Source organism: Cebus imitator, unplaced genomic scaffold (assembly GCF_001604975.1).
Source record: "Cebus imitator isolate Cc_AM_T3 unplaced genomic scaffold, Cebus_imitator-1.0 Scaffold11, whole genome shotgun sequence".
In the NCBI taxonomy this organism is placed as follows: Eukaryota; Metazoa; Chordata; class Mammalia; order Primates; family Cebidae; genus Cebus; species Cebus imitator.
Window position 1 is genome coordinate 8,520,478 of NW_016107326.1, and position 27,179 is coordinate 8,547,656.

Below are 27,179 nucleotides of genomic sequence, written 5' to 3' on the forward strand. Positions count from 1 at the left end.
TCTCAAAAAAAAAAAAAAAGATAAAGTCACTAAGGCAGTGAGCCGTGTGTTCCATGGCCTCCCAGTGCTGCAGAGTGAGAAACTGGAAGTCAAGGCTCCCTAGGAAGGAGCGGCCGTAAGGAACACCCCAGGCTGGGACCACTGGTGGGCCACCTCCTAGGGTCAGGGTGAATCACCAGCTGCACAAAAGCTGCAACCCAGCCTGAGGTCAGCTGAGTCTGCAGCTGGATCGAGGTGATCTGCGAGCGGTGGCTACCTCTGGAGCAGAGGACAGACCCTCTCTGGAGGCTGGCAACATCACTCAGAGCCTGATAATCCCCTAAACATAACTTCTGACATCTCAATAAACAATAACCAGGCATATTCAAGGGGGCAGGACCAAGAAAAACAAAGACCACAGAAAGAGACTCAGGGATGACCACACATGACAGCTAGCAAACGCAGTCTTCACAAACATATGATTAAAGTATTTAGGAGAACAGACGGCAAAAGGGAAAGTCTCAGCAGAGAAAGCCTGGTTAAAAAAAAAAGAACCAAATGGAAACTCTCGAGTGATACATAAAATACACTTTCTGAAAGAACATAATGGATGCAACAGAAGAGCGGAATGATGAACAGGAAAAAGGTGAGGAGAAACAACCAAGCTGGCAGAAGCATCAAGAGAAAGAAGTGGAAAATACAAGAGAAAAAGAGCCCAGAAAACAGGAGACAGACAGGGTATGTTACCCCAAGTAATTCGAAGAACGAAAACGCCGAGGAGAGGCGAGGTCAGCACAGAAGCAATATTAAAGAAACTGTAGCCAGGAAACTCCAAAACCGACCAAACCACCAAGTTACAGATGTAAAAAGTGCTTGGAACCTTCTGAGCAGGATAAACACAACGAAAACCATGCTGGGGGAGCATGGTATGGTAAGAAATTAGGAAATTTCTTTCTGAGAAAGAAAGGCAGAGAAAAGCCTACCCACACATGGTAGGAGACAGGTGGGGGCATCGCCTTCAGCACTGAGACTGGAAAGATGACTTCTCACCCGCAATGAGCGTGGCAGGCTGACAAGTGTCCCCCAAAGACTGAAATCACCTCCTAAGCCCCAGATCCCATGAGCATTACCTTATGCAACGAAAGAAGTGATGACTGAGTTAAAGGCCTTGGGAGGAGGGGCTTTTCCTGGAGTATCCGGGTGGGCCCTAAATAAAACGTCATGGGTCCTCTGAGAGGCAGAGGGAGTTGAGAGGCCCACGTGGAGGAGAAGGCGACGTGAAGACAGAGCAGACATGCCAGCATGGCCAGCATGGTGAAACCCCATCTCTACTAAAAATACAAAAACTAGCCAGATGTGGTGACAGGTGCCTGTAATCCCAGCTTTCTGCAAGCTGAGGCAGGAGAATTGCTTGAACCTAGGAGGTGGAGGTTGCAGTGAGGCGAGATCGCACCATTGCACTCCAGCCTGGGCGACAGAGCGAGATTTTGTCTCAAAAAAATAAATAAATAAAATGAGAATAGTATCCAAGTTAGAAAAGAGGTAGATGGAGTTAGTGGTCTGATGTTTTAGAATTATCATGGAAGTGGTCAAAGTAACGGTTTCTCTTAGAAGTAAGTCAAAGGCGCACGCTGTGGGGTCTATTTTAACCCCCAAAAGCATAAAACAGAAACAAATAACTAAAAACCAGGATATGTAAGAGGATGGTAGAGGATGGCTGGGCAGAATAAAACAAACTTATGATTAATTTTTAAAAAGCAAGAAAAAAGGGACAAACAGAATCTAGGTAGAACAAATAGAAAACAGTAAGATGGCAAATGTCTATATATAATGGAGCAAATACTCTGACCAAACAATAAGGACTATCACAGGGTGCTCAGACTGTGGAAATTCCTCATGCTGCTCATTTTCTGTAAATGAATGTGCATATTGTTGTATGTATGTTACACTTTCACAAAATTTTTAAAAAGACAGATTGCCACAGTGGATTTAAAAAGTCCCACACGCTGCCTATAAGGGATATTTAAATATAAAGTGACAGAAAAGTTTGAAGTAAAGGAAAAAGATGAACTGTGCCAAAGCTAACCAAAAGAAAACTAGTAATGTCAATAAAAACATCACATAGGCCACGCGCGGTGGCTCACACGTGTAATCCCAGCACTTTGGGAGGCTGAGGCGGATGGATCACGAGGTTAGGTGTTCAAGACCAGCCTGGCCAAAATGGTGACACCCTGCCTCTACTAACAAAAATACAAAAATTAGCTGGGTATGGTGGCGTGCCTGTAATCCCAGCTACTAAGGAGGCTGAGGCAGGAGAATGGCTTGAACCTGGGAGGTGGAGGTTGCAGTGAGCCGAGATCGAGCCACTGCACTCCAGCCTGGGTGACAGAGCAAGACTCCATCTCCCCCCCCCGCCCTCTCTCTATATATATATGACATAAAATAGACGTTCAGCAAGAAACATTGCTGGAGATCAAGAAGTACATAACGATAAAAGGATCAATTTACCAGGAAGATATAACAATTCAAAATGTGTATGTACCTCATAACAACTTCAAGATATATACTGAAAAACGCCTGAGGAACTAAAAGAAAGAATAGACAAAGGGCTATTTTTCAAAGATGCTAACGCTGCTGGACAAATGCCAAACGTACTGGAGACGGTGCCTACAGAGAAAGGAGCAGAGGGCACCAGAGCAGAGACCACAAAGAATGAAGAAATAGAACCAAAAAGCAAAGTAAGAGAGAAACCTCGCCTTGATTAACAGGCTGGCAATATTTTTTTTTTTGGAGACAGGGTCTCACTCTGTCACCTGGGCGTGACCACAGCTCACTGCAGCTGTAACCTCCCAGGCTGAGGCAATCTTCCTGCTTCAGCCTCTTCAGTAGCTGGGACTACAAGCATGATCCACCACACCAGGCTAATGTTTTTTAATAGAGACGAGGTTTCACCATGTTGGCCAGGCTGGCCTCAAACTCCTTGCTCAAGTGATCCACCCACCTTAGCCTCCCAAAGTACTGTGATTACAGGTGTGTACCACCGTGCCTGGCCCAAATTTTTCTGTAAGGGGCAAGACAGTAAATATTTTAGGCTTTGAAGGCAAAATGCCAAAACTAAGCAACTGTTATCAGCAAAACGCTAACAGACTTCTTTACACCTTACATTTTAAAAAGTATAAAAACCTGGCCAGGCGCGGTGGCTCATGACTGTAACCCCAGCACTTTGGGAGGTCAAGACGGGTGGATCATGAGGTCAAGAGATCGAGACCATCCTGGCTAACTTCGTGAAACCCCATCTCTACTAAAAGTACAAAAAAATTAGCCAGGTGTGGTCGCACGCCCCTATAATCTCAGCTACTCGGGAGGCTGAGGCAGATGAATCACTTGAACCCAGGAGGTGGAGGCTGCAGTGAGCCGAGATCATGCCACTGCACTCCAGCCTGGGCAATAAAGCAAGACTCCGTCCCAAACAAATAAATTAATAAAAATAAAAAGTATAAAAACCCATCCTTAGCTCACAGACTGTTTAAAAATAGGCAGTTGGGCCAGACTTGGTCCATGGCCAATAGTTTGCCAACCCTTGCCCTAACTGACAGTAACAGTGGGCCATGTAATCACTACAGTGTGATCCACTCAACTCCCTAGGCCTAAGGTCTTCACTGTAAAAAGGGAAGGGAGGGAGGGAGGCAGCCGGCTGCCGTACACTCTGCTGCTTACTGCACGCCCACACCTGACTACCAGGGAGGGCAGGTTCTAGGACAGGATACACACACCAAGGGCCTGGGAGCCACGTTCATAAAGGCCTCTTGCTTTGCAGGGCAAATGCAACCTTTCCACAAGGGCTGTCTACAAGAAGATGTACGCCATCTCCTGATAGTCAACTCCGGCCCTGGACTAGCATCCTGCCCCAGAAGGATCATGGAAGACTTGTTAATGAACACAGGATTGACGCTAGAAATGCCGAAGTTCTGCAGAAACCGATGGCCCTTGGTCACAACCAAGCAGCCTGTAATAACCTAAAAACAAATGGCAAGCAATGCACTCAGCAGAGACTGCTTTTTGCCTACCCCACAGCTATCCTTCCATTTTTCCTTAGTAACTGAACCTCTTACTGAACCCAGTAATGCACCCAGATAAAACATGCCTTTTCTTTTTCTTTTATTTTTATTTTATTTTTTTTGAAATGGAATCTTGCTCTGTCGCCCATGCTGGAGTACAGTGGTGCAATCTCAGCTCACTGCAACCTCCGCCTCTTAGGTTCGAGTGATTCTCCTGCCTCAGCCTCCCAAGTAGCTGAGATTACAGGTGCCCACCACCACACCCAGCTAATTTTTGTATTTTTAGTAGAGACAGGGTTTCACCATGTTGGCCAGGCTGGTCTCAAACTCCTGACCTCAGGTGATCCACCTGCCTCTGCCTCCCAAAGTGCTGGGATTACAGGTGTGAGCCACTGCACCCGGCTAAAACATGCCTTTTTGACCTCTCTTGAACATGCAAGTGGACAATGAGATGTAAGTGGAGTCACAGGTTAGGGCTTCCAGATAGCTGCTCAAAGAGGCACATTCAGCTGAGGCACACTTCTGCCTTACCCCTTCTTCCCTCCTGCTGCCTGAAACAGGGACGTGATGGCTGCAGCTGCACTGACAGGTGGTGACTGGGAGGATGGAGGCCACACCCCATGGATGTGGCTCTGAAGATGGTAGCACCCCCCGTGACCAAGCTGGACACACACCTCCAGACTTGTGCACAAAAGCAAAGTAAGCCTCTCTTTTGTTTAAGTCCCTGCTGTGGAGCTCCTGGATCCTCAGCAAACCCCACCCACTGGAAAACGAGCTCAGCCACTTGCCTTCAAAGAGTGGAATGGAATCATTGGAAAAGGCTTCCAAGGCGAGCAGGTCTTTCCCGTCCTTGGACCCGCTGCGTTTGTGTTTGTGTTTCCTCCGGAAAAAGGACCGGCGTGCAGCCGCTGACAGGGTCTTTGTGGCACTACTGTCATCTTTGACTTCAGACATGCTGAGTCTCCTGGAGAATTCTTGGTCCATTCTGTGGCACAGGGGACAATGCTGGGTAAGGCCATCGAGACCCTGCTGCCCCACCCTACCTGCCCTTCCTGATGAGAAAAGCAAGGGTGGACCAGGCACCGGGGTCCCCCGACATCCCTTGGCAGGTCTCAAGGCTACATCACTTCCCACGCCCTGGGACCCCTCGGTACATGCTGCAGGGGTGACACAAACGCCAGCACCAGGGCAAGCTCTCAGAGCAGGCCAATGTCTACTACAGCATGCTCAGCTCAGTGTCAAAAGGAACTGGCTAGGGCAGCCTTCACTTGGTGACATGACGAATTATGCTTCCTGCCATAGAAGGGAATGATGCAGGGATGCAAGCTGCCTTGAAAACATTACGCTCAGTGACAGGAGCCGGACGAAAGGCCACACTATGCAATCCCACCTACACAGAAGTCCAGACAGGAAGACCATGAGTACCAGAAGCAAAGCAGTGGCTACCTAGGACTGAGGGCTGGGTGGAAGGACAGAGGGACTAGGGGTGACAGCGAATGGCTCTGGGGTTTGTTTGAGGTGATGGAGATACTCTAAAATTAACTGTGGTGGCAGCTGCACACACCTATGAATATACTGAAAACCACTGAATGGTACACTTTGAGGGAGCAGCAAGGTGTGAGTATCTATACAAATTCATTTTTCTAAAACATTTTTCCTGACCCACCACTGTGCTCTATATAGCACTGACTCACACTAGAAGCAGCTTTTTAGATCAGCACTTTTGGCAAAATGTAGAAAGCGGAAGCTAAGATGAGCAGCAGAGTCCCTCCTCCAGCAGTCCTGGCCCTAGTACCCCTCATGGGACAGCTCCATGGCTGGCTGCCCTTGGCAACCCCTGCCCCAGCCCGCCCCAGTCTCAGACAACACTTACACATATTTGCTGGGAATCTGCCCACGCTGGATCTTCTGTGCATTCTCGTCCAGCTGCCAAGCCATCCAGGACCCGAACGTGCCCTGGGGCAAGGTGTCATCCACGTAGAGGATGTCATCCTTCTTAAAGCTCAGCTCATGCTCCACATCTGCCAGCCGGTCATAGAGGGCCCTGGACCACAGCACAGAGGGAGCACCATCAGGTGGCTCTGGCCACTAAGAACAGACCAGGTGCCTTCCGCAGCCAGGTCGCTAAGGCTGCTATTCTGCTTTGAGCGGTCTCCAGACTTGATCAGGAATCGCCTCTCCGCATTCTGGTGGTGGTTCTCAAAGGGGGGAGCCCTGTGTTTTACATAAAGGGACAAAGACTGCCTTTGCTCCCCTAACACTAGGGCACATCCCCATCAGAGAAAGAACTTGCCAAGGTCTGTGGCCGTAACTTCTCTTTCCAGGTGGCTTTTCCCATTTGCCTCCCTCCTCAGAGTCCAGGCCCCTGGTTCCTACAAAGTGGAATCTCTCCAGGACAGAAACATGTCACCTCCTACCCTAGAGGCAGGGAGTTGTACTGCATCAGTATTCTCATGCTTTCTGTGATCTCGGATCTTAGGAAACATAAAGAAAGCTCTGAGCTCCTCCTAGAAAACCTGATGCCAGCCCCCAATGCCCACAGCATTTCATACAGTACGTAAGGGCACTGAAGATGCCTGGAAGTCCACACACACTGCAGAGGGATCTGCAAACCTGGCCTGGGGGACACCAGAAAAAGAGGAGCACAGCACACAGGAAATGGGGCATGACAGCCTCAAAATTCTCCAAGCCCTAAGCCCTAAAGAGGGAGCCCACGTGGTTCTTAAAGCCCTCAAAAGTTGTTCTAAGTCACAATCATCTCACCACAAATAAGCGTGCAGATTTGAGTGTCAAGGAATGATAATCATGGCCCCAGCCTTGGGGTGCAAGAAACAGAGAGCCATTTACCAGGAAGAGAGTCTCCCATGAAAGCCTCTGCTCTGGCCCCAAATCTCCCACCAATTCCCCAGCCACTGTACCTGATGTAGAAGCTGTCACCAGGCAGGCCCTTGGCCTTCGTGAACTCCTCGGGGCGGTACTGCACCTTCAGGCGGATGCCATCCCTGGGCTTCAGCATCTCCACGTAGACCTCCTCCACTGTCTTGTTCCGCACGTCCAGGCTGCCATACTGCGGGATGGGGGGATGCAGTCAGAAGGCCAAAGTCAGGGCAGCTTGGGCACCCGAGAGGGGCCAGTGATGGCCATACGGCAGAGATTCAACATCCCTACTTAACTGAGACCCTGCCTGCCTCTGCTCTGTAGGAAGGGCTGAGTCTTCGTTGTGTCCCCAGCCCCCAGGTCCCGCACATGCTCCCTGGACACGAGGTCCTCTGCCAAGTGGCTGCTCTGCCCTTGACAGCTTATCCAGGAAAAGCCCTGTTCTGGTGCCCAACAAGTCTGGGCTTTTCAGAATAGGGCCCTTCCTCCTGCTGATGCTACCTGTGCTTTTATTAATTTTTTGAGACAGGGTCTCTCTCTGTCACACAGACTGAGTATAGTGGTGCAATCACAGCTCACTGTAGCCTTGACCTCCTGGGCTCAAGTGAGCCTCCCACCTCAGCCTCCCGAGTAGCTGGGACCACAGGTACACTCCACCACACCTGGCTAATCTTTTTGTTCTCTTTTGTTTTCTGTAAAGCTAGGGTCTCACTATGTTGCCCAGGCTGGTCTTAAACTCCTGGGCTCAAGCAATTCTCCCACCTAGGCCTCCCAAAATTCTGCATTACAGGTGTGAGCCACCAAGTCCAGACCAACTTGTGCCTTCATAGTCTCATGAACCATCTCCCCACTGAGGCAGGAGACCACAGAGAAAGACCATCCTCCTGCAGCTGCACTACCTGAGGGCAGGCACCTCCTGGTGCCCAGGGCCTGAGCCAAGGCTCTGCCCTTGCCTTTCCTCAATGGCCTGCTTGGCTTCACAGAGACCTGCTCAGAGGAGCCTGGCAGCATTCTGTGTTTACAGGGGTTAAAAGATCAACCCTGTGGCCAGGTGCGGTAGCTAATGACTGTAATCCTAGCATTCTGGAAGGCTAAGGTGGGAGGATACTTGAGGTCAGGAGTTTGAGACCAGTCTGGGCAACATGGTGAAACCTGGTCTCTACTAAAAATATAAAAATTAGCTGGGTGTCGTGGTGCACACCTGCAGTCCCAGCTACTCAGCTAAGGCAGGAGAATCAGTTGAACCTGGGAAGCAGAGGCTGCAGCGAGCTGAGATCGCGGCATTGCACTGCAGCCTGGGTGACAAGAGCAAGACTCTGCCCAACAACAACAGTCAGCCCTGACCGGCTCACCAGGTGAGAGGTTGTACTCTCCATCTTGCCGACTGAGATGGCAGCAAGCCCACCGTGCAGGTGGACGGAGGCCTGGCCTGCTCAGCAGCTCAGAACTCACCTCCAGGATGAGGTCCCCTGGCACGAGGCCGTCAGGACCCTTGGCAGGACTGTCATCCTCCACCTCAGCTACAAATACCCCATGCAGGTTCCCGCCACACAAGTGCACCCCAAGCTCCAGCTGGGACTTTTTGATGAAGACAACACGTGGCTCTAGGGTCTTCTTGTTGGCATCTCCCGCAATCCTTTCGGGAAAAAAAACGAAGTTCCTCAATTGTGCAAAAGGAGGGAGGAGGTGCGAAAAGAAAAAGCAGACGCCAGTGCCCTGACCGCTTTCTGCCTGCTTGCTGGGGTCTCAGAACCACAGGGAGCCGAGAGGCGGCCTCTGGTTCTACTGGTTCAGAGTGCAGGGCAGGACACCTGAGGTGTACTGGAGATGAAGGCAAGACCCCAGGTTCAAAGCCAGTTAGGGGGACAGTGGAAGCCACACATCAGTGCCCCTGCTCCCAGGCCCGGCTATCACTCTCGAGCCTTAGAGATCAGGATGTCCTCCCTCCCATATGGATCACACTCATTTTCCTAACTTAGTTCTTCCTAAGAAAGGCTAAAGTTGGCCTCACTGTCCAGAGCACAGCAACATGTTCTGCAATGTCTACCAAGCAGCTGCTGTAGACCAGGAACTGCTAACTGGTAAAGAGGGGCTCCTTATCATCAAGGCACTTAAACTCAAGGGAGGGAAGCTGAAAGTAAGCAACAGAAACAGATAAAGGGGGCGTCAGGGGAGACGCCAGCCCGGGAGGAAAATATTGTAGCAGCTAAGTTCCAATGTGACAGACTCTGGTAGAGAGGATGCAGAGCTGGCCTCATTCTGTGAGATGCTGCCCAGAGCTTGGCGAAGGCCCCTCAGTGCTGGAGACATGGCTCCTCCAGGACTGCAGATTGATTGCGCCGCACCCTGGCCTGGGTGGCCCTCCCTGCAGCCCCAGGCCAGGCTGGATGCTGTGCAGCTCCCACAGGGCTCCTTCCTCCTCCTGAACACGGCTGCCCCCTCGGCCTGGACTTCCCTTTATGCCCACCCTTGGCTCTTGCCTGGCCTGAACATTTTAATCCAGCTGCCACAGTGCAGTGATCTTCCTGCCTGCTCTGCAGTGGCCAGCAGTGCCCTCCCGGCACCCTACTTATGCTGCACACGCCCGGCACTGGTCCGCCACCTCCTTGGGGGAAGCACTGCTGTGGGTGGCCAGAGCCCAGGGCCGGGCTGGATGATGACTGTGGGAATGCATCCAAAGACAGAAAGAGAGTGAATGAGAAATGGAGGAGAGAAAGAGAAGACGCAGGGGAAAGAACGTGTCAACTAGAAAACAGGAGAAAAAGAAAAAGGAAAAGAGAGAGGAGGGTGGTAAAAAAGGAATGCTGTGCTCCCAGCCCAACTCCTGAAGACCTGGCGTGTGGCCTGCAGCACATGAGGCTGGTTGCCCAGTGCCTGCGCCGCCTGGAGGATGTGCTCAGCCCCACCCAGCCCAAGTGGACACAGAAGGCTCACAGCACACATCTGCTGACCTGTAGCTGGGGGTGCTCTGCTTGGCTGGGGGGGTGCCAGGGCCCTCGTCCTGCTCCATCAGTGGGTCAATGACAGAGGGATGCTCCGGGGTAGTGGTGCCGCTGCCCTGGAGAGTGGAGTGGGTACCGGCAGGGTCCAGGTGTGAGCTGGGGACGGAGGACAGGAGGAATAAGGAGCAGCACAAAGCCATCCAGAGCCACCCCCTTTCCTGTGGCAACTGGGCTTGAGTTGTAAATGGGGACTGGGTCACACCGCCCTGTGTCCTAAGCAGAGCAGACACATTAGGAACCTGGACCTGTGACATCCACCCCAAAGGATCTGCCTGTCCTCTCCTCCCCACCTGCCCTCAGCTCAGGGACCCTCTCCAAAGGCATCTGGCCTCGGGACCCGTGAGCATCCTGTCCCTTTTCCTCTGCCTGTGCATCCTATCTGTTCCGCTGAGCCTGTGGCGCAGCACTGGAGGGCGTGCCCCCTTCTTTTCTGCCCTTCGACCCACGGCTCAGGGACAGATACAAGCAGGTGTCCAGCGTCTGCTCATGGTCAGGGAGCCAAATACTCTGAGCCAGAATCCACCCATGGGGCCGCAGCTCCTGACTGCCACCGGGCCCCTGCTGGGTAGGGGGACCACACTATCTGTTTCCACACCCTATTTCAGGAGGCGACAGCCTCTCTCTGCATGCCCCTTTTCCAAAATTCAGGGCTGGTCACCTCTTCCTTCAGCAGCAGTAGGATCCCCAGAACTTGCGACTGGCTCCCTAGGTCTCCCAGCAATGAGTGGGGTGCTGCCACACCCACCTCTCTGCCCCGGCCCAGACAGCCCGGGGAGGCCCACACTCACCTGGACCGGGAGTGGCTGCTGAGCTGGTGCACGTGGGGGTTGTACTGGGCCAGGATGGTGATGGTGTCACACTGCTGCCCGATGATGAGCCGCGCCTGCTGCTCTGTGGCGCTCCGCAGGTTTATGCCATTGAACTGGGGAAACACCAGGGTGGGCTCAGTGACAGGGTGGGGGCTGTGGACAGGGAGAAGGCCCTGAGGACTTGGGAGTACTGCTGTTCCCTAGGAGGAGGAGAGGGGGAAGAAGGGCAGGTTTCCATGGAACCCATGCAGGAAGGCAGCTCCCTCTCACCTCTAGTAACTGATCCCCGTACTCGAGGCCGGCCTGGTGAGCGATGCTCCCCATGGTCACCTTGGAGACGTAGATGCCGCCCTTCTCTCCACTCACGATGGAGATGCCCAGCGGCTCTGAGCCCTTCTGCACCTTCACATGGCGTGGCTCTTCCACGTAAGGCCTGGGGAAGTGTCAAAAGTTTCAGGGGCTCAGAGCCAAATGAAAGGGCTGGGGAGAGCCTGAGCTTCGGCTTGCGATCGGGCAGTGCAGAAAGGGCCCCGAGCCTGGATGCTCCCATCGTGACACAGCTAGATGGGGCCACAGTGGGCCCACCCCTGTGTGACAAAGGATCACATTCCCACAGCCTCACACAACGTGAGCACAGCACACCCAGACATGCAAGCACCCAGGCCAAAGACACAGAGAATGGTCCCTGTGAACTATAAATACTGATACACGTGGATTTTCATCACAGGATAGGAGCTGCCCCACAATATGCAATTGCAAACTCTGGGGGGGAGGGGTCTCAAGATGCCCTCTGAGGAAAAGAAATGGCTCCTGGGATGACATTCCATCCTGAGGAGGCAACAGAAAATAATCCACTTTTGTGTTTACTGGCTACACAGAGTGATGTCAACCGGTCATGGAGATTAAGCCAATGCAGATCCGAGCTGTTATAAAGGGAGAAGAAGGCTCCAGCAAGGCTGAAGTGATGCACTTGCTGCCCTGGGCTGCCCACTGCGCCCAAGGGCACCACAGGCAGGGGCACGGCAGGGAGCCTCTGGGCAGGCCGACCGAATGGAGGAAGACCTGGGCCTGGCAGCCATGCGCAGCCTCAGAAGAGCTCTATGGTGGCAGAGACATCTGGAAGGTGACAAAGGTTAGAAAGAAAAGGGACACTCAGATGACAATGACAACCGGAGACACCTGGAACAGAAAGACAACCAAAGACACCTTGTCGCTGGGAAAAGACAGCTGAGTGACGATAAGCCCGGGACTTCACGCCGGCCCTGGTCGCAGGATAAAACCATAGCCAAAGGCTGAGGGGGCCAGTCCAGGTCCCCTCTACAGCACAAGGTGGGGACAGGTTCTAGTGGGAAGGCACCTAAACCACCCCACCCCGGCCACCTGGAGGCAGAGAAGCTTCCCACTTGGCAGTCTCAGCCTGCGGCCCTGCGGCCCTGCGGCCCAACCCTCTTGGGAGGGAGAGATTAAAATTCTTCTTGAGTTGTCCCTGCTCTCTCTCACCCTCCAAAGTGTTCCCACTTCCCAAACTTGCTCGCTCTGGAAGTCCTCCCTTAACCCTTCAGCTCAGACAGATACTCCCCAGCCTACACCCACGGTCCCTTCCAACTCAAGATGGATTAGAGCCCCGGGCTGTTGAGACCTGCAGAGCCCTCAGCACACAGCCAGCCCCACATCACCCTCCTGCACTAGCCTCAGATGATGGAACAGAGACCCAAGACATAAAGAGGTCCACCTCCATACAACACGTGTATCCCAATAAAGGAGCAAGTGAGTAAATCACAGCAACAGCCACACAACAGAATGACAGTCTGAACCAGGCTCCAGTGACATGCAAAGATGTAAGGGACACACTGTGGGGTGTGGAGCCTGATCAGCACCATTGCACTTACACTCATCTGCACCCGCACACACGAGTATGCATGAATTTATGCACAAGGAGGTTCCTATGGAGGACATTACCAAGTGTTTCTGCACAGGACATCACCAGGTAAGGGGATCTGAGATAATCTTTTTTTCTTTCTTTTTTTTGGAGACAGAGTCTCACTCTGCCACCCAGGCTGGAGTGGCATCATCTCAGCTCACTGCAGCCTCCACCTCCTGGGTTCCAACGATTCTCCTGCCTCAACCTCCTGAATAGCTGGGATTACAGGCGCCTGCTCACATGCCTGGCTAATTTTTGTATTTTTAGTAGACATGGGGTTTCACTATGCGGGCCAGACTGGTCTCAAACTCCTGACCTCAAGTGATCCGCCCATCTCAGCCTCCCAAAGTGCTGGGATTACAGGCATGAGCAACTGTGCCCAGCCAGAGATTATCTTCACTTTTTAGTCTTCTGAATGATGTAAATTTTTTATAATATGCATAAAAGTTTTCTCTAAACAATAGCTGCTTCTCAAAAGAGGTTTATAAAGTATACTTAAACAATTACAAATAGCTAAAAACATGTTAGGCAGATGTGATTATATACATAAATAATAAAGCATGCATTCTACATACATATATATGTATCTCCAAAAGGTAATGACAATTGACTTTCTTGTTGAAGAGATTAAATGTGACTTTCTTCTTCTTTCTACTTTTTTTTTTTTTTTTTTTTTTTGAGATGGAGTATTACTCTGTCGCCCAGGCTGGAGTGCGGTGACACAATCTTAGCTTACTGCAATCTCCGCCTCCCAGATTCAAGTGATTCTCCTGCCACAGCCTCCCGAGTAGCTGGGAGTACAAGCACCTGCCACTATGCCTGGCTAATTTTTGTATTTTTAGTAGAGACGGAGCTTCACCATGTTGGCCAGGCTGGTCTTGAACTCCTGACCTCAGGTGATCCACCTGCCTTGGCTTTCCAAAATGCTAGGATTACAGGCGTGAGCCACTGCACCCAGACTTCTTTCTACTTTTCTATGTCCCTGATTTTCTATAACAAGTATAAAATACTATACTTCAGAATCTGGAAAACAGGGCCATTTGTAAAAAGAAAGCTGGCTCAGTCAGGTCACACATGTCAAATTTCATCTCCAATTGGATCCTAACTACCATGAGGGCAGGAGTCACTCACACTTTTCTCCCTCCTGGAGCAGCTCCTGGCTTTTTGCACCCTGCAGGGAACTAAGGAATGCTTGATGGTGGGTGGCAAGGCCTTCTTCATGACTGAAGAACCCACCTCACTCAGGGAAGGCCCTGTCCTCTCTGGCCAGGGAAGGGGCTGAGTAAAATGGGCCAGTGTGCTTCTGCACGTGCCACATGGTAAGAGCTCCATCAGCATTTCTGATGAGGTACACCTGATTCCCCTACTGGGGCCAGGCCTCTGTGTTTTGGTGTCCTTTCATTACCCCTCAGGTTCTCTGGTTTGTTGCCCTTTAAGTTCAGACTTTCAAGTCAAACATAAGATTTTCTCTGGCTGGGCCCGGTGGCTCACGCCTGTAATCCCAACACTTTGGGAGACTGAGGTGCACAGGTAACCTGAAGTCAGGAGTTTGAGATCAGGCTGACCAACATGGTAAAATCTCGTCTCTAATAATACAAAAATTAGCTGGGCATGGTAGTGGGTTCCCATAATCCCAATTACGCGGGAGGATGAGGTAGGAGAAGCACTTGAACCCAGGAGGTGGAGGTTGTGAGCTAAGACTGCACCACTGCACTCCAGCCCAGGCAACAGAGCAAGACTCCATCTCCAAAAAAAAAAGATTTTTCCCAACATAGGGCCCACCCCACAGGGCTCCCTGCTGAGGCTCATAGCTACAGAGGCCTCAGCTTTCTGAATTCAAATGAACAAGAGTAGCTGTGTTTCTTTTGGTGATTAAATAAAGGTAAGTTTAAGTTTAATCAGAGCTCTGTAAGATCTATGATCTAGACAGAAGCTGTTAAATGTACACATGTTCTAGTAAGTTCCGTCCAGGGGAACAACAGAGAGGGCGGAGGTGTGCGCAGAGTGCACAGGGGTGACAGACTTCATGGAGGAGGTGCCTCTGGACAGACAGCTAGCCTACAGTCAACCTGAAACCTAAGCAAAGACGGGCCTGCATTCTAAAATGAACCAGTAAAGAGCTAGGCTGCACATGTATGCTTTACAGCCTTTCTTCCTTGGTATATTTTAATTCATAACAAAAAGCTTCAAGTGAGAGGGAAAACCACAGGATAATAAGTCCGGGTGCCAGCGGCTAACCAGGCTGCGGCCATAGGCCGGTCACTCCAACGTCTGAACCCAGTTTCCTCAACTGTGAAGTGGGGGTAATAATAACAACAACACTCACAGGGTCCCTGGAAGGATCTCGTGACTTAGTCACATGTAAAGTGCTTGAACAAGGGCCCAGGAAGGAGTATGTGGTGCCACGATGGCATGATCACCATCAGGTGGTTGCCAGCATCATCTACTATGAGCCAACCCCGCGCCCTGCCTTACCATTCACACATGCCTCACCTCCCTGTATCCAGTGTCCCATGGCACCTGTTGGTGACACCAGCGAATGCTGGGACACCCAAGCTGCTCCTGCTGCTTCTGCTAAGCCCCTTCCCTGCACAGCCTGGGCCCACCACTGGGTTGCACTGTCCACTGGTTTACCCACGCCATCGATGCCCAGCCATGCTCACCTGTCCTTTCTCCGCTCCCCGAGGGATGCAGGGTTGACAGCGATTCTGGGCAATGTGGAGGCTGAGGTCTGGGACTGGCTACAAGAGGACAGGGTGTCGATGTTGAGGGGTGACTGCGGAGGAGTGCTGCATTCAGAATGTGACAGTGAACCTGCAGAGAGGAGCGTGTACTGCTGGTGTGAACTCCCATCTCCCTTCCCCACAGCCAAGACCGAAAGGCAGATGTGATCCAGACACACAGCTCTATCCCCACTGCATTACATGGCCTGGATCTCAGACGCTGGGCTCTGCGTTGGCCCCTCTCCTCCCACATCACCAGGGCCACTGCTGGGCTCAATGAACTTTTACTGATTGACTGAGACGATTATGAAGTTCTCAACTAAGCCCAGAGGCTCCACTGTGAGGAGTCAGACCACAGGAAAAGCAGGAGAGATGGGATGCCGAGAAGTCCTTACCTCTATCGGAGCCCACAACAGACCGCGGGTATCTTGGGGTTGATGGGATTTTAATGCGTTCCGCCTTGAACTGCAAGTTACTCGAAGAACCTATTGTTCCGTAAGGCAATGAAACTTCAGGCCTTGACGTTAACCACCACCCTGTCCTCCCTGTCCACCAGGCTACCACTCAGGATGATAAACGTAAACCTGGGCCCTGCTGTTATTCTCGAGGGAGCCCTGATGTGGAACACTCAAGAAAAGCAGACGCTAAACATTTATCTCAATAAACTGAGCAGGCCCAGACTGCTCCAGAACAGGAGCACCCAAGTCTCACTTCCAGCCACGGAATAGCCACCTAAGTGTCACAGCAGCTGCTCCATCTTTTCTCCCCAGCGCCAGAGCTCCCCTAAGACCTCCATGGGCTACCTGTCCGACTCTACTCTGGGGGGATCACTTTCCATACAAAAATGTATAAACAGCCATACAAAATAGCCCAGGGCACAGGGAGCAAGGCTCCTAGCTGAGGGGTGACCTGCATGACCATACAGCCCCTGCAGAAAGCGGAAGGCGAAAGCAATGGCTCCGACAGCAGCATGATGGCTGGCCCACGAAGGCAGCAGCCCTTCCCAGAGGGAACTGAGCTCAGTCCCTCGTGTGGGGAGCCCACCCGCAGATGTGGGCATTAGGATGCAGGCAGAGATGAAAACTTTGGCACCCGCTGCAGCACCAAATCCAAATGGTGCAGTTACCTAGGCGGGCGCTGGAGGGCAGTGAGTTGGACCCGTGGGTGGCTCTCATCTCGGAGTAGTCGCTGCAGGCCCTGTGGCTCAGGTCCAGGCTCAGGCGTCCCTGGTGCTGGACACTGCGTAAAAACAAAAGGTGAGGAGTTCAGGAGGAAGACCAAGAAAAGATGTGACCATCCACATCTCTGGGGAGAAACAGACCAGCCTAGTTTCCAAGTGGGCAGAAGGGAGGCCCAGGAGCCACTGAATATCAGCTGAGGATACCAGGCTGCCCTCAGCCACTCCTGGAGGTGGCGTCCACCAAGGACCTTCAGGCAGGAGAAAAGGCCACATGCATGCGGCAGGCGGTATCATACCCACTCCAGCCACAGGGCCAGGATCAGGCTCACCAGAAGAAGCAATAAAAAATACAGGCTTTGCAACCTGGGTGGGCCCAGGGAGGGGGAACCTCTCCTCCCAGGAGGTGGGTAAGGAGGGACAAGATGGGCATGGAGGACTTTGGGGAGGAGAGCTACGTGCCTCAATCGGGACAGAGTGCCTAGGAAGCCGGAGGGCAGAGCAGGGATCACCCACGTCAGGCTGCCCTGAGGTCAGGCCTCAGCAGCATCTTTTTCTGGCTGTGTAATGAGATGACATCTCTTCCCTGCTTAAACTCTCTAGTGGTCTTCACTGTCCTTAGAATAAAATCCAAACTCTTTATTACGGCTGCAGGTCCCACAGGGTTTGTGCCCTGTGACCTCAGATCTCTTCCTGACTTATTGCCCCATTGCCAAGCTCCCACCACTGTGCCCGGGAACCCTGGCCTTGGCACCAATGGCCCTTCTCCCTGGAGGCTCCAGCCTTGGTCTTGTGCAGCTGGCCTCTTTCATCCTTCTGGTCACAGCAGCATCCCCCCTCTGCCTCAGGGCCCTTCTTGACCACCCACTCTCACTTACCACCCTCTTCCAGGTCACAGCCCAGCCGGTCACCCTGTTTGACTGCCTTCAGAGCCTCTCGGCACCGTCTGACATCACTCTATCGATTTGTTTTCCGTCTGCCTCCCTCATTTGAACACACCACACCACATGAGTCGGAAGCTAATCTGTTTAGTTCAGCATTGCATCCTCTTATAATTAGGGTAGACCATGACATGTAGTAAGTGCTCAATAAAAATCTGTCAAATGAATGAGTAAACGTGGCCTGGAGCCAGCCCATCCTCTTATGTATCAGTTTCCTCATCTTGAAGACAGAGACAGTAATAGGACTTAGCCCATGAGGTTGCTGTTGATTCGGTGAAATGATATTCATAAAGGTCTGAGCACAATGCCTGGGACACAGGCACTCAAATATCAGCTGCTATCACTACTGTCCTTTCAGTACCTTTTGAAACCTCGTGCTGATGAGTTAAAAAAGCAGCCCTAAGGCTCCCTTTCCCTGCGTTGCTCTAGCCAGCTCTTCCCAGCCAGGCAAGGAAGCTCCTCCACTGATGAGCCTCTTTATGCACCTGTGGTTCCATGTCCAGGCAGGCTTGGGAAGCTGGGGTACAGAGAAGCACAGGGTGCCTTTACATACCTGGGATGCAAACCCTGGGGGCCGGCATCTCGGGCCGCAGGTGGAGAGCTGCAGGGGCCAACCCTGTGGCTGCGCACGGTGTAGATGGGGTTCCTCAGGATGGAGCTCATGGTGGTGCTGGGGGTCACACTCCGGGGAACAGTGCCTAGAAATGGGCTTGATGAGAAAAGTCACCCCAAAGCACCCAGCCAGCCCTGGACTTATGCACGCCTTTTCCCTGTATCCTAGGAAGCAGCCATAGTCTTTGGGGAAAAGGACTTGGGAGATGAGTTTTAACCACCAATTCACAATGTGGCTGGGGCTCCTGGCCTGTCTCCACCTGTAAAATGGGGAGAAGTCTCTTTCATGATTCCTATGTCCCAGATTGCTATGGGGAGAAAGCCCTTTGACAAGCTAAGACATGTCATGGCTGTAAGACAAACCATCCCAGGGCAGCATTTCCCAGTTCTCTGGACCTCAGGGCTGAAAACACATGGGAGCTCTCTGAAATGCTGCCTCCCCTCTCCCTGGAGACTAGGCAGCTCGAGTCTACACCGATCCTCAGTCCCAGTCCCTGGCCCGCTGACTCACCCACAGACGGCCTGCTAGGGTACAGTGGGGGATTGTTGTGCCGGCTGGGATGCCCGGGTGAGTAAGGTGCCCACTCCTGGAGCTCCGGGGAGAGTTCTCCACTGACCGGGACGCACTTCTGTTCCTGCAGAAGCAAGGGCAAGAGTGTCTGCTAGAAAGAGCGGCCAGGTGCAGTGGCTCACACCTGTAATCCCAGCACTGTAAGAGGCCGAGGTGGGCAGATCAACTGAGCTCAGGAGTTTAAGACCACCCTGGCCAACATGGCAAAACCCCGTCTCCACTAAAAATTCAAAAATTAGCTGGGCATGGTGACGGGTCCCTGTAATCTCAGCGACTCAGGAGGCTGAGGCAGGAGAATCGCTTGAGCCTGGGAGGCAGAAGTTACAGTGGGCCGAGATTGCACCACTGTACTCCAGCCTGAGCGACAGAGTAAGACTCTCATCTTGAAAAAAAACAAAAACAGTGGAGCTTTTGGACACCTCTACAAGCCAGTTTCTGTCCCCCAGGAACCAGCTCCTCCCACTGGGGCACAGGAGGAGACAGGTGGAAAGAAGTCTTGCCCATTGATGTTGCCTTACACGGCTGCAAGGGAGCAGCTTTACAGACCCTTCAGAAGAAAACTGCAGAAAATGAATCTGTTCTTTCACATAGAGATCATGTTAAAGGGGAGAATGCACACGTGCATCAGGCATGTACAACTCTGCCCCATGCACAGGGCTGTGGGAAGCTCTCTGTCCCCAGTGAGCAGTGTGGACTGGTGCCTGGGATGCTGTCTGCAGTCCCCAGCAATCTCACCCTCCTAGAAATGATGACAGCACACACAGTCAGGCTGTCCTGCTGCCCACTCAGTCTCACACGTGCCACCTCATCTCCCTAGCCCTTCAAGGCAAGTCCACGCCATAGGTTTTATTGTACAAGTTCAAAAGCTTCTTGTCTGAAAAAGCAAACCAAATGCTATACCCAAGAAAGCGTTCCCCTCCTGGCGTCACACTCCCACGCCACGTACCTACCTCCTAGCTGGGCCACATCCCACAGGCATCCCCCTGCTACCCCTTCCTCTTCCTCAACTCCAACAGCAAAGGCGCCAGGTTAAACAGGAGCCCGGGGACACTGGTGCAGGGCCAATCAGCAGCCCTCCCTCAGCCAAATGCCCCACTCCAGGCTTCCCCTCACCGCACCCTGGGGCTCAGCTCTACCTCCAGGAACTGAGCAGGAATCACTACTGGAGCGAGCTTAGGCCGAAAACTGGGAGCAGACTTTGGCCGGCGTCGCTTCTGCCCTAGTTCATCCACCTTCTGGGAGGTGAGGTCCTCATCACAGGACTTCTTGGCTGGCAGGAAGGAGGAGTCCCCGTCTCCTTCAGGGTAGTAGCTGGAAGCGATGCGGACCCTGGCCTTGCGAGGGGGTGACGCGTGCATGGGCTCCCCAGGGTCCCCGTCGGGGGGCAGGGCACTCGGGGGGCTAGTGGATGGGGAGCTGCCCACCAGAGTGGCCTCTGACTCAGAGCTGGTCTCCAGCCTGTGCTGGAACTTAATGGAGTCGCTCCTCCTGGGAGGTTTTGGGGGTGTCAGAGGCCCCACCCTCTTGGAGGGCTGGGGAGAGTGAGCAGGCCCAGAGCCTGGAAGCAGGTAGTCTATTTTGGGAGGTGTCTGGGGGCGTTTGAAAGTGTTAGGGTCAAAGATGGACTTTCTTTGCTTTGGCTTCTTATAAACGGAGAGTTTCTCAGGCGCTGCCGTGGAGCTGAGCACGGCCTTGGGCCAGGTCCCGCCGCTGTTGGAGCCTTCAGAGTCCGCCTTGTCCAGGGGGGCCTCCCCCACCCCACAGGGGCCCACCTCTGTCTCAAAGGGCAGCAGCGGCCGCCGGCTACGCACATCCACCAGCCCAAAGCCACGGTCCCCAGAGGCATCTGAGCGGAAGGAGCTCAGGCTACGCTCAGAGGCACTGGGACAGGCCTGGGGGCAGACCTGCAAGGGTCCCCCTGGGAATGGCTTGTGCAGAAAGGAGCTGCTGCCTCCTGGGGGGCCTGGTTCCTTCCTGTCTTCCAGCCTGTCCGCGTAGAAGATGTCTGTCTGCGTGGAGTTATTGTGCTGTATCAAGTTCCGTTTATTATGAGCCTGGACCTCCGGGCCATGGGCTCGAAAACTCAGCATCTTATCAGAGTCTTTGATATTTTCAAAAATGTTCTGGCCACTCCACGAGGAGCTCTGAGGGAACACCTAGGCAGGGATTGCAGAGGAGTGAGAAAGAGAGAAGGTGAGATGGCAGGACTTGGAGCTGCCACTGAAAACTGTCCCCACAGGTAAAGCAATGGTCAGGAATGGGCCACCTGCCCCCTAAAAAAGAGACAGACAGACAGACAGACACACACACACACACACACACACACTCACACACACGCTTGACCCTAATGGAGAAGTTTTCTCACGGCTCTGGCCACTCTGAACTTAAAGAAGAGTCGAAGTTCCCTTAACTTTGAAAACTTTCTGAAATCACCTCAGCCAGGCACAGTGGCTCACACCTGTAATCCCAGCACTTTGGGAGGCTGAGGTGGGTGGATTACATGGTCAGCCTAACCCGTATGGTGAAATCCCATCTCTACTAAAAATACAAAAATGAGTTGGGCATGGTGGCGGGCACCTATAGTCCCAGCTATTTGGGAGGCTGAGGCAGAATTGCTCGAACCTGGGAGGTAGAGGTTGCAGTGAGCTGATATTGTGTCACTGCACTCCAGCCTAGGTGACAGAACGAGACTCCCAATCTCTCTCTCTCTCTCTCTCTCTCTCTCACACACACACACACACACAGAAAATCACCTGCACCATGTCCTGCATATTTAAAAAAATAAATGAAACATAAAAGTAAAAATTCATTGTTAAAAATATATCTCTTGTGGTACACTCAGACAATGGAATATGAATTAGCACTGAAAAGAACTAAGAGGATGTGAAGGAATCTTAAGTGTATATTAGCAAGTGAAGAAGCCATTCTATACACCCTGTGATTCCAACTCTATGGCATTCTGGAAAACACAAAAGCTTGGAGATAGTAAGAGGATCAGTTGTTGACAGCGGCTTGGACAAATATGGGGAGCATGCGGAATTTTTAGGGCAGCGAAACTACTATGTATGATACTATAATGGTGGTACATGTCATCACACATGCATCAAAACTCACAGAAAATACGCCACCAAGACTGAACCTCAATGTAAACCATGCATTATAGTTAATACTAATGCATCATATTGGCTCACTAATTGTAATGCATGTACTAACTACACTAATGCAAGATGTCAAAACTAGGGGAACTTGGAGCCAGGAGTGGGAATGGTGGTGGTGGGATGGCTGAGAGGGTACTAAGAACTCTGTATCAGCCCAACTTTTGGGTCAACATAAAACTGCTTCCATAAAAGTCAATTAATTTAAAAATAGCTAACTTAGAAAACATCTCTTAATAGAAAGAAAAAATAGGCCCAGCCCATTTTCATTAAGAGATGCTTTATAAATTGGGTCTATTTTTCTAACTTCCTATGATTAATCTTTTCATATATGTAGAAAAGTACAATAAATGTCCATAAATGTACCACCTAGATTCAATAGTATTTTACTAAATTGTTTTTACTGTCTATATCCATAACAATACATTGGATTGTAGAACACTGGAAAGCAAGTTACAAATATCATAACATGTCACTCCCCTTCCTTTTCCTCCCTCCCTCCCTTTTTTCTTTTTTTTCTTTTTTTTTTTTTTTGAGACGGAGTTTTACTCTTGTTGCCCAGGCTGCAGTGCAGTGGCGTGATCTCATGTCACCACAACCTCTGCCTCCCAGGTTCAAGTTGATTCTCCTACCTCAGCCTCCTGAGTAGCTGGGATTGCGGGTGTGCGCCATCACACCTATTTTTCTATTTTTGTATTTTTAGTAGAGACGGGGTTTCTCTCCATGTTGGTCAGGCTAGTCTTGAACTCCTGACCTCAGGTGATCCGCCTGCCTCAGCCACCCAAAGTGCTGGTATTATAGGCATGAGCCACAGTGCCTGGCCCCTTCCTTTCATTTTTGAGACAAGGTCTCACTCTGTCACCCAGGCTGGAGTGCAGTGGCACGATCACAGGTCACTGCCACCTCAACTTCCCGGGCTTTTTGTATTTTCTGCAGAGGCGGGGTCTCGCTGTGTTGCTGGACTCAAGTGATCCGACTGCCTTGGCCTCCCAAAGTGTTGGGATTACAGGCATGAGCCACCACGCCCAGCCACAACACATCACTTCTAACAACTTTCGCTTGTCCCTCCCCATATAAGGCCATTCTCCTGTGTAACAACCCCAGTGCCATCATGACACCTAGGAAAATTGGCAACAATTCCCTAAGATCATCTAAGTATCCGGTCCAGATTCAAATGTACACAACTGTGCCCAACATGGCCTTGATTGCTGTTTTTTAAATTACAGACTAGCATCTAGTCAGGGTTCCTGTCCCCCCTACACTCTGTGAATCCCCGCCCTGTTCTCAAGGATCCCATGACCCTGTGGAGTAGCGCTGACTATGCGGAGTCGGGGCTTTGCCAACACTCCCGACCATCAGAGTGGAGGCACATGCAGCCCTTACCTTCAGGAGGGACAGGGTCAGGGAGTCCTGGCAGCTCCGCAGCAGAGATTCACATTCATTCAGAGACTTGTTGTCCAGTGCAATGCCATTGATCTAGGGCAGGACAGAGAGCATGTCAGGCCACCAGCAGAGCAGCCTCAGGCCTACCAGGTTGGGGCCTCTGCCCACCTGCCCTCCTGTGCTAGACAGTCACCAAATGCAGGTGCCAAAGTCAGGAGTTGGCAAAGGTTAGAGGTCCTCCTAGTGAGGCCCAAGGAATCTGGGTAAGGGGCTTCTAAGGAAGAGGACTACAAAAGACTTCACAGCAGGCTAGGGGAGGAGCATGTCCTTCTGGGACCAGAACACTGAGGACCTGGGGGAACATCTTGGCCCTGCTGTGCCCTGACACGTGGTACAGGACTTGCCAGCTCCTTGTCTCCACAAGAAATGGAAGATAAACGCATGCATACACCTTGGGAGAGCAGGGGACTAAAAACAAGACCATGGGTAGAAAAGGCCTTGTAGAGAAAGCACCCCATGAAGTGGAGTCCTGCGACTGTTCACAAAGAACCTCTCAACCCTGCTCCCGGAATCTCTGCCTACATCCCTCACAGCTATGTGCAGACCTTCTTAAGAAGTCTATGTGCAACAGGTGAATGTCTAAACTGTAATATACCCACACCACAGAACACTGCTCAGCAACAAAAAGGAACAAGCGGCCAGCACACGCAGCCTCTTGGGTGGATCTCGCAGGCATGGTGTGGAGTGAAAACAGCCAAGCTCCCGAGGTCACATACTATATGATTCTATGTCGGTGACATTCTCAAAATGACATCATCACAGAGAGGGAGAACTAATCAGCTGCCAGGCGGCAGGGATGGAAGGGAGCAGGGGGTGTGACTACAAAGGGGGAGTGGGACAGAGGCCTCAGTGCTGATGGAATAGCTATGTATCTTCACTGTGGTGGCGGTTACATAGAACAATATGTGTTAAACCACACACAACCATACACACACACACACACACACACACACACACACACACACAGTGCCAATATCAATATGCTGGCTTGGATATTACACTTATGCAACGTGCAACCATGAGGCGAAGTGGGGAGAAGAGTACATAGGACCCCGCTTTAGTATCTCTGCAGCTTCCTATAATCTATAATCATTTTAAAGTCAAGTTTTCTTTTTAAAATATCTGCAGAGTGATTATCTTCAAGTAGTACATTAATTTGTGTTTTCTTCCTTATATCCCCATTTTAAAAATTTTCATAGTGGCCATATTGCTTTTCCACTCTGCCCCCAATGCTCTCTGTAAATCCCCACCCTGTTCTCAAGGATCCCATGACCCCAGGGTGTAGTATGGCTACGTGGAGCCGGTGCTTCGCCCACAGTCCTGACCATGAGAGCAGAGCCGTCTGAAAAACACTGGCAAAGATGTGAGGCAATGAGTTCCCCCTCCACACACGCTGCAGGGAGGACTGAAAAGGCCATGATCTTTTTGGAGCACAGGGGGAAGATCTCATTGGATGTAAAACATTCATGCCCTCTGACCCAGCAAACCCCAACCCCAGGAATGTACCCCAGGGCACACTCCTGGGTCTCTATGAGGTGGCATGCCAGTGGCCATGCAGCATGACACAGATGTAAGTAAAGGCAGAGATGCCCAGACTATCCCTTGGGAGGGACTGGTGAACAGCTTGGGCTGCTGCCACTAAGGAATGACATGCAGTTATGGAAATGACCCAGGCAGATCTAAAGATGTGAATAAAGGCAGGGCACGGTGGCTCACGCCTGTAATCCCAACACTTTGGGAGGCTGAGGGCAGATCGTCTGAGGTCAGGAGTACGAGACCAGCCTCGGCAATATGGTGAAACCTTGTCTCTACTAAAAATACAAAAAAATTAGCATGGCATGCTGGCACACATCTGTAATCCCAGCTGCTCAGGAGGCTGAGGCAGGAGAATTGCTCAGACCTGGGAGGCAGGGGTTGCAGTGAGCCGAGATCGTGCCACTGCATTCCAGCCTGGGCAACAGAGTGAGACTCTATCTCAAACAAAAATAAAAAGATATGAATATGGAAGGACCTGCAGGACATGCTGCTAAAATCTGGGCGTGGTGGCTCACGCCAGTAATCCCAGCACTTTGAAAGGCCAAGGCAGGTGATCACCTGCAGTCAGGAGTTTGAAACCAGCCTGGCCAACATGGTGAAACCCCATCTCTACTAAAATTACAAAAATCAGCTGGGTGTGCTGGCGAATGCCTATAATCCCAGCTATTTGGGAGGCTGAAGGAGGAGAATGGCTTGAACCTGGGAAACAGAAGCTGTAGTGAGCCAAGATCACACCATTGCACCCCAGCCTGAGTGGCACAGTGATACTCTGTCTTAAAAAATAACAAGGAAAATAAAAACAAAAAGCAAGATGAACAATTGAGTATATTATAATCCCATCCAGGTTACCCCAACCCCCCAAAAACGTGTGAGATGTCCATGTTTTGAAGGTTTCTAGGACATAATAAACTGTCAACAGTGATTGCCATCAGGGTGGGAAGTAGCAGACGAGGGGTCTGGCCACAGGAAGAGTTATTGTCACTATTTGCCTTTTGTATTATTGGAATTTTGTATATATGCCATGAAAAAGTGGCATTTTCAGTTTTATTTTTTATTTATGTATTATGTATTATTTTGATTATGTATTTTATTTTTTATTTATGTATTTTGAGACAGGAGTCTTGCTCTGTGGCCCAGGCTGGAATGCAGTGGTGTGATCTCGACTCACTGCAACCTCCGCCTCCTAGGTTCAAGTGATTCTCCTGTCTCATCCACCTAAGAAGCTGGGATTACAGGTGCCTACCACCATGCCCAGCTAATTTTTGTATTTTTAGTAGAGACAGGGTATCGCCATGTTGGCCAGGCTGGTCTCGAACTCCTGACCACAGGTGATCCACCTGCCTTGGCCTCCCAAGGTGCTGGGATTACAGGCGTGGGCCACCGCGCCCTGCTTTTTTATTTTAAATGGTTAGTTAAAAGTATTAAATTTGCATGTCCTATGATTCACTAGTCTCGCAGCATTTGTAGCTTAGCCCCAGAGATACCATTAGGTGTCTCCAGAGTGGCTGTGCACACAAGTAAAGCTCACGGCAGGACTATTTGCAACTGCCGACCCTGAAAACAACTTCCATGTCCATCAATAGGGGGATAATTTAAACTATACATAATCAAACAACAGAATACCATGAGGTGGGTAACATTAGCCAGGCTGGACTTAGAAAGATGTCAACACAATATGATGCAAATTGCAGATCTCATAATTGTGCATAAATAGCAAAACTATACATAGATTTCTAGGGGCATTTATGGTTTGGGCTGGGTGCTTATCTTCCAAATGGGGGCAGTGCCAATCTCCAGGAGCAGAATTGAAGAGGGAAGAAAGGGACGGCCACTTTTCACTTTACATATTTTGTATTGCTTGGATATTTTACAACAAACAGGACTTACTTTGGTAACAAACAAAATTAAAAATAGGTATTACAGTTAGTTTAAAAAAAAAAAAAGGTGGGGGTTTAAAAGTCACAACACAATGATTTCTATTTTCTAAATTGTCCTTAATAAACATTCATGAGAACGTTAAATGTAAGAGAACTAACTACATTTAAAATGTTAATAAAGCTGGTCGAGGTGGCTCGCGCCTGTAATCCTAGCGCTTTGGGAGGCCAAGGCAGGCAAATCACCTGAGGTTGGGAGTTCGAGGCCAGCCTGGCCAACAAGGTGAAACCCCGTCTCTACTAAAAGTACAAAGTTAGCCAGGTGTGGTAGCTCACTGCCTGTAATTCCAGCTGCTCAGGAGACTGAGGCAGGAGAATTGCTTGAACACAGGAGGCAGAGGTTGCAGTGAGCCAGGATTGTGCCACTGCACTCTAACCCGGGTGACAGAGCAAGAATGTGTCTCAAAAAAAAAAAAAGTTAATAAAGGTTATCTACAATTG

At 51.1% G+C, this 27,179-nt stretch overlaps 1 protein-coding gene across 5 annotated transcripts in view; it reads right to left on the bottom strand.

Moving 5' to 3' along the window:
* DLG5 (discs large MAGUK scaffold protein 5) overlaps positions 1–27,179 on the bottom strand; it is a 137,411-nt gene that overhangs the window by 10,539 nt on the left and 99,693 nt on the right. For 4 of the 5 annotated variants that reach the window (XM_017496730.2, XM_017496740.2, XM_017496748.2 and 1 more), the window contains exons 14-27: positions 23,209–23,301; positions 19,807–20,826; positions 18,611–18,734; positions 18,041–18,185; positions 16,496–16,608; positions 15,765–15,854; positions 15,310–15,460; positions 10,996–11,158; positions 10,705–10,838; positions 9,866–10,012; positions 8,367–8,550; positions 6,956–7,104; positions 5,911–6,081; positions 4,826–5,022 (exon numbers count right to left, since the gene is read on the bottom strand). In XM_017496730.2, the coding sequence (XP_017352219.1) occupies positions 4,826–5,022; positions 5,911–6,081; positions 6,956–7,104; positions 8,367–8,550; positions 9,866–10,012; positions 10,705–10,838; positions 10,996–11,158; positions 15,310–15,460; positions 15,765–15,854; positions 16,496–16,608; positions 18,041–18,185; positions 18,611–18,734; positions 19,807–20,826; positions 23,209–23,301 (2,881 nt within the window). The remainder of the gene's footprint in view (positions 1–4,825; positions 5,023–5,910; positions 6,082–6,955; positions 7,105–8,366; positions 8,551–9,865; positions 10,013–10,704; positions 10,839–10,995; positions 11,159–15,309; positions 15,461–15,764; positions 15,855–16,495; positions 16,609–18,040; positions 18,186–18,610; positions 18,735–19,806; positions 20,827–23,208; positions 23,302–27,179) is intronic. The other variant, XM_017496756.2, reaches the window with a different exon arrangement.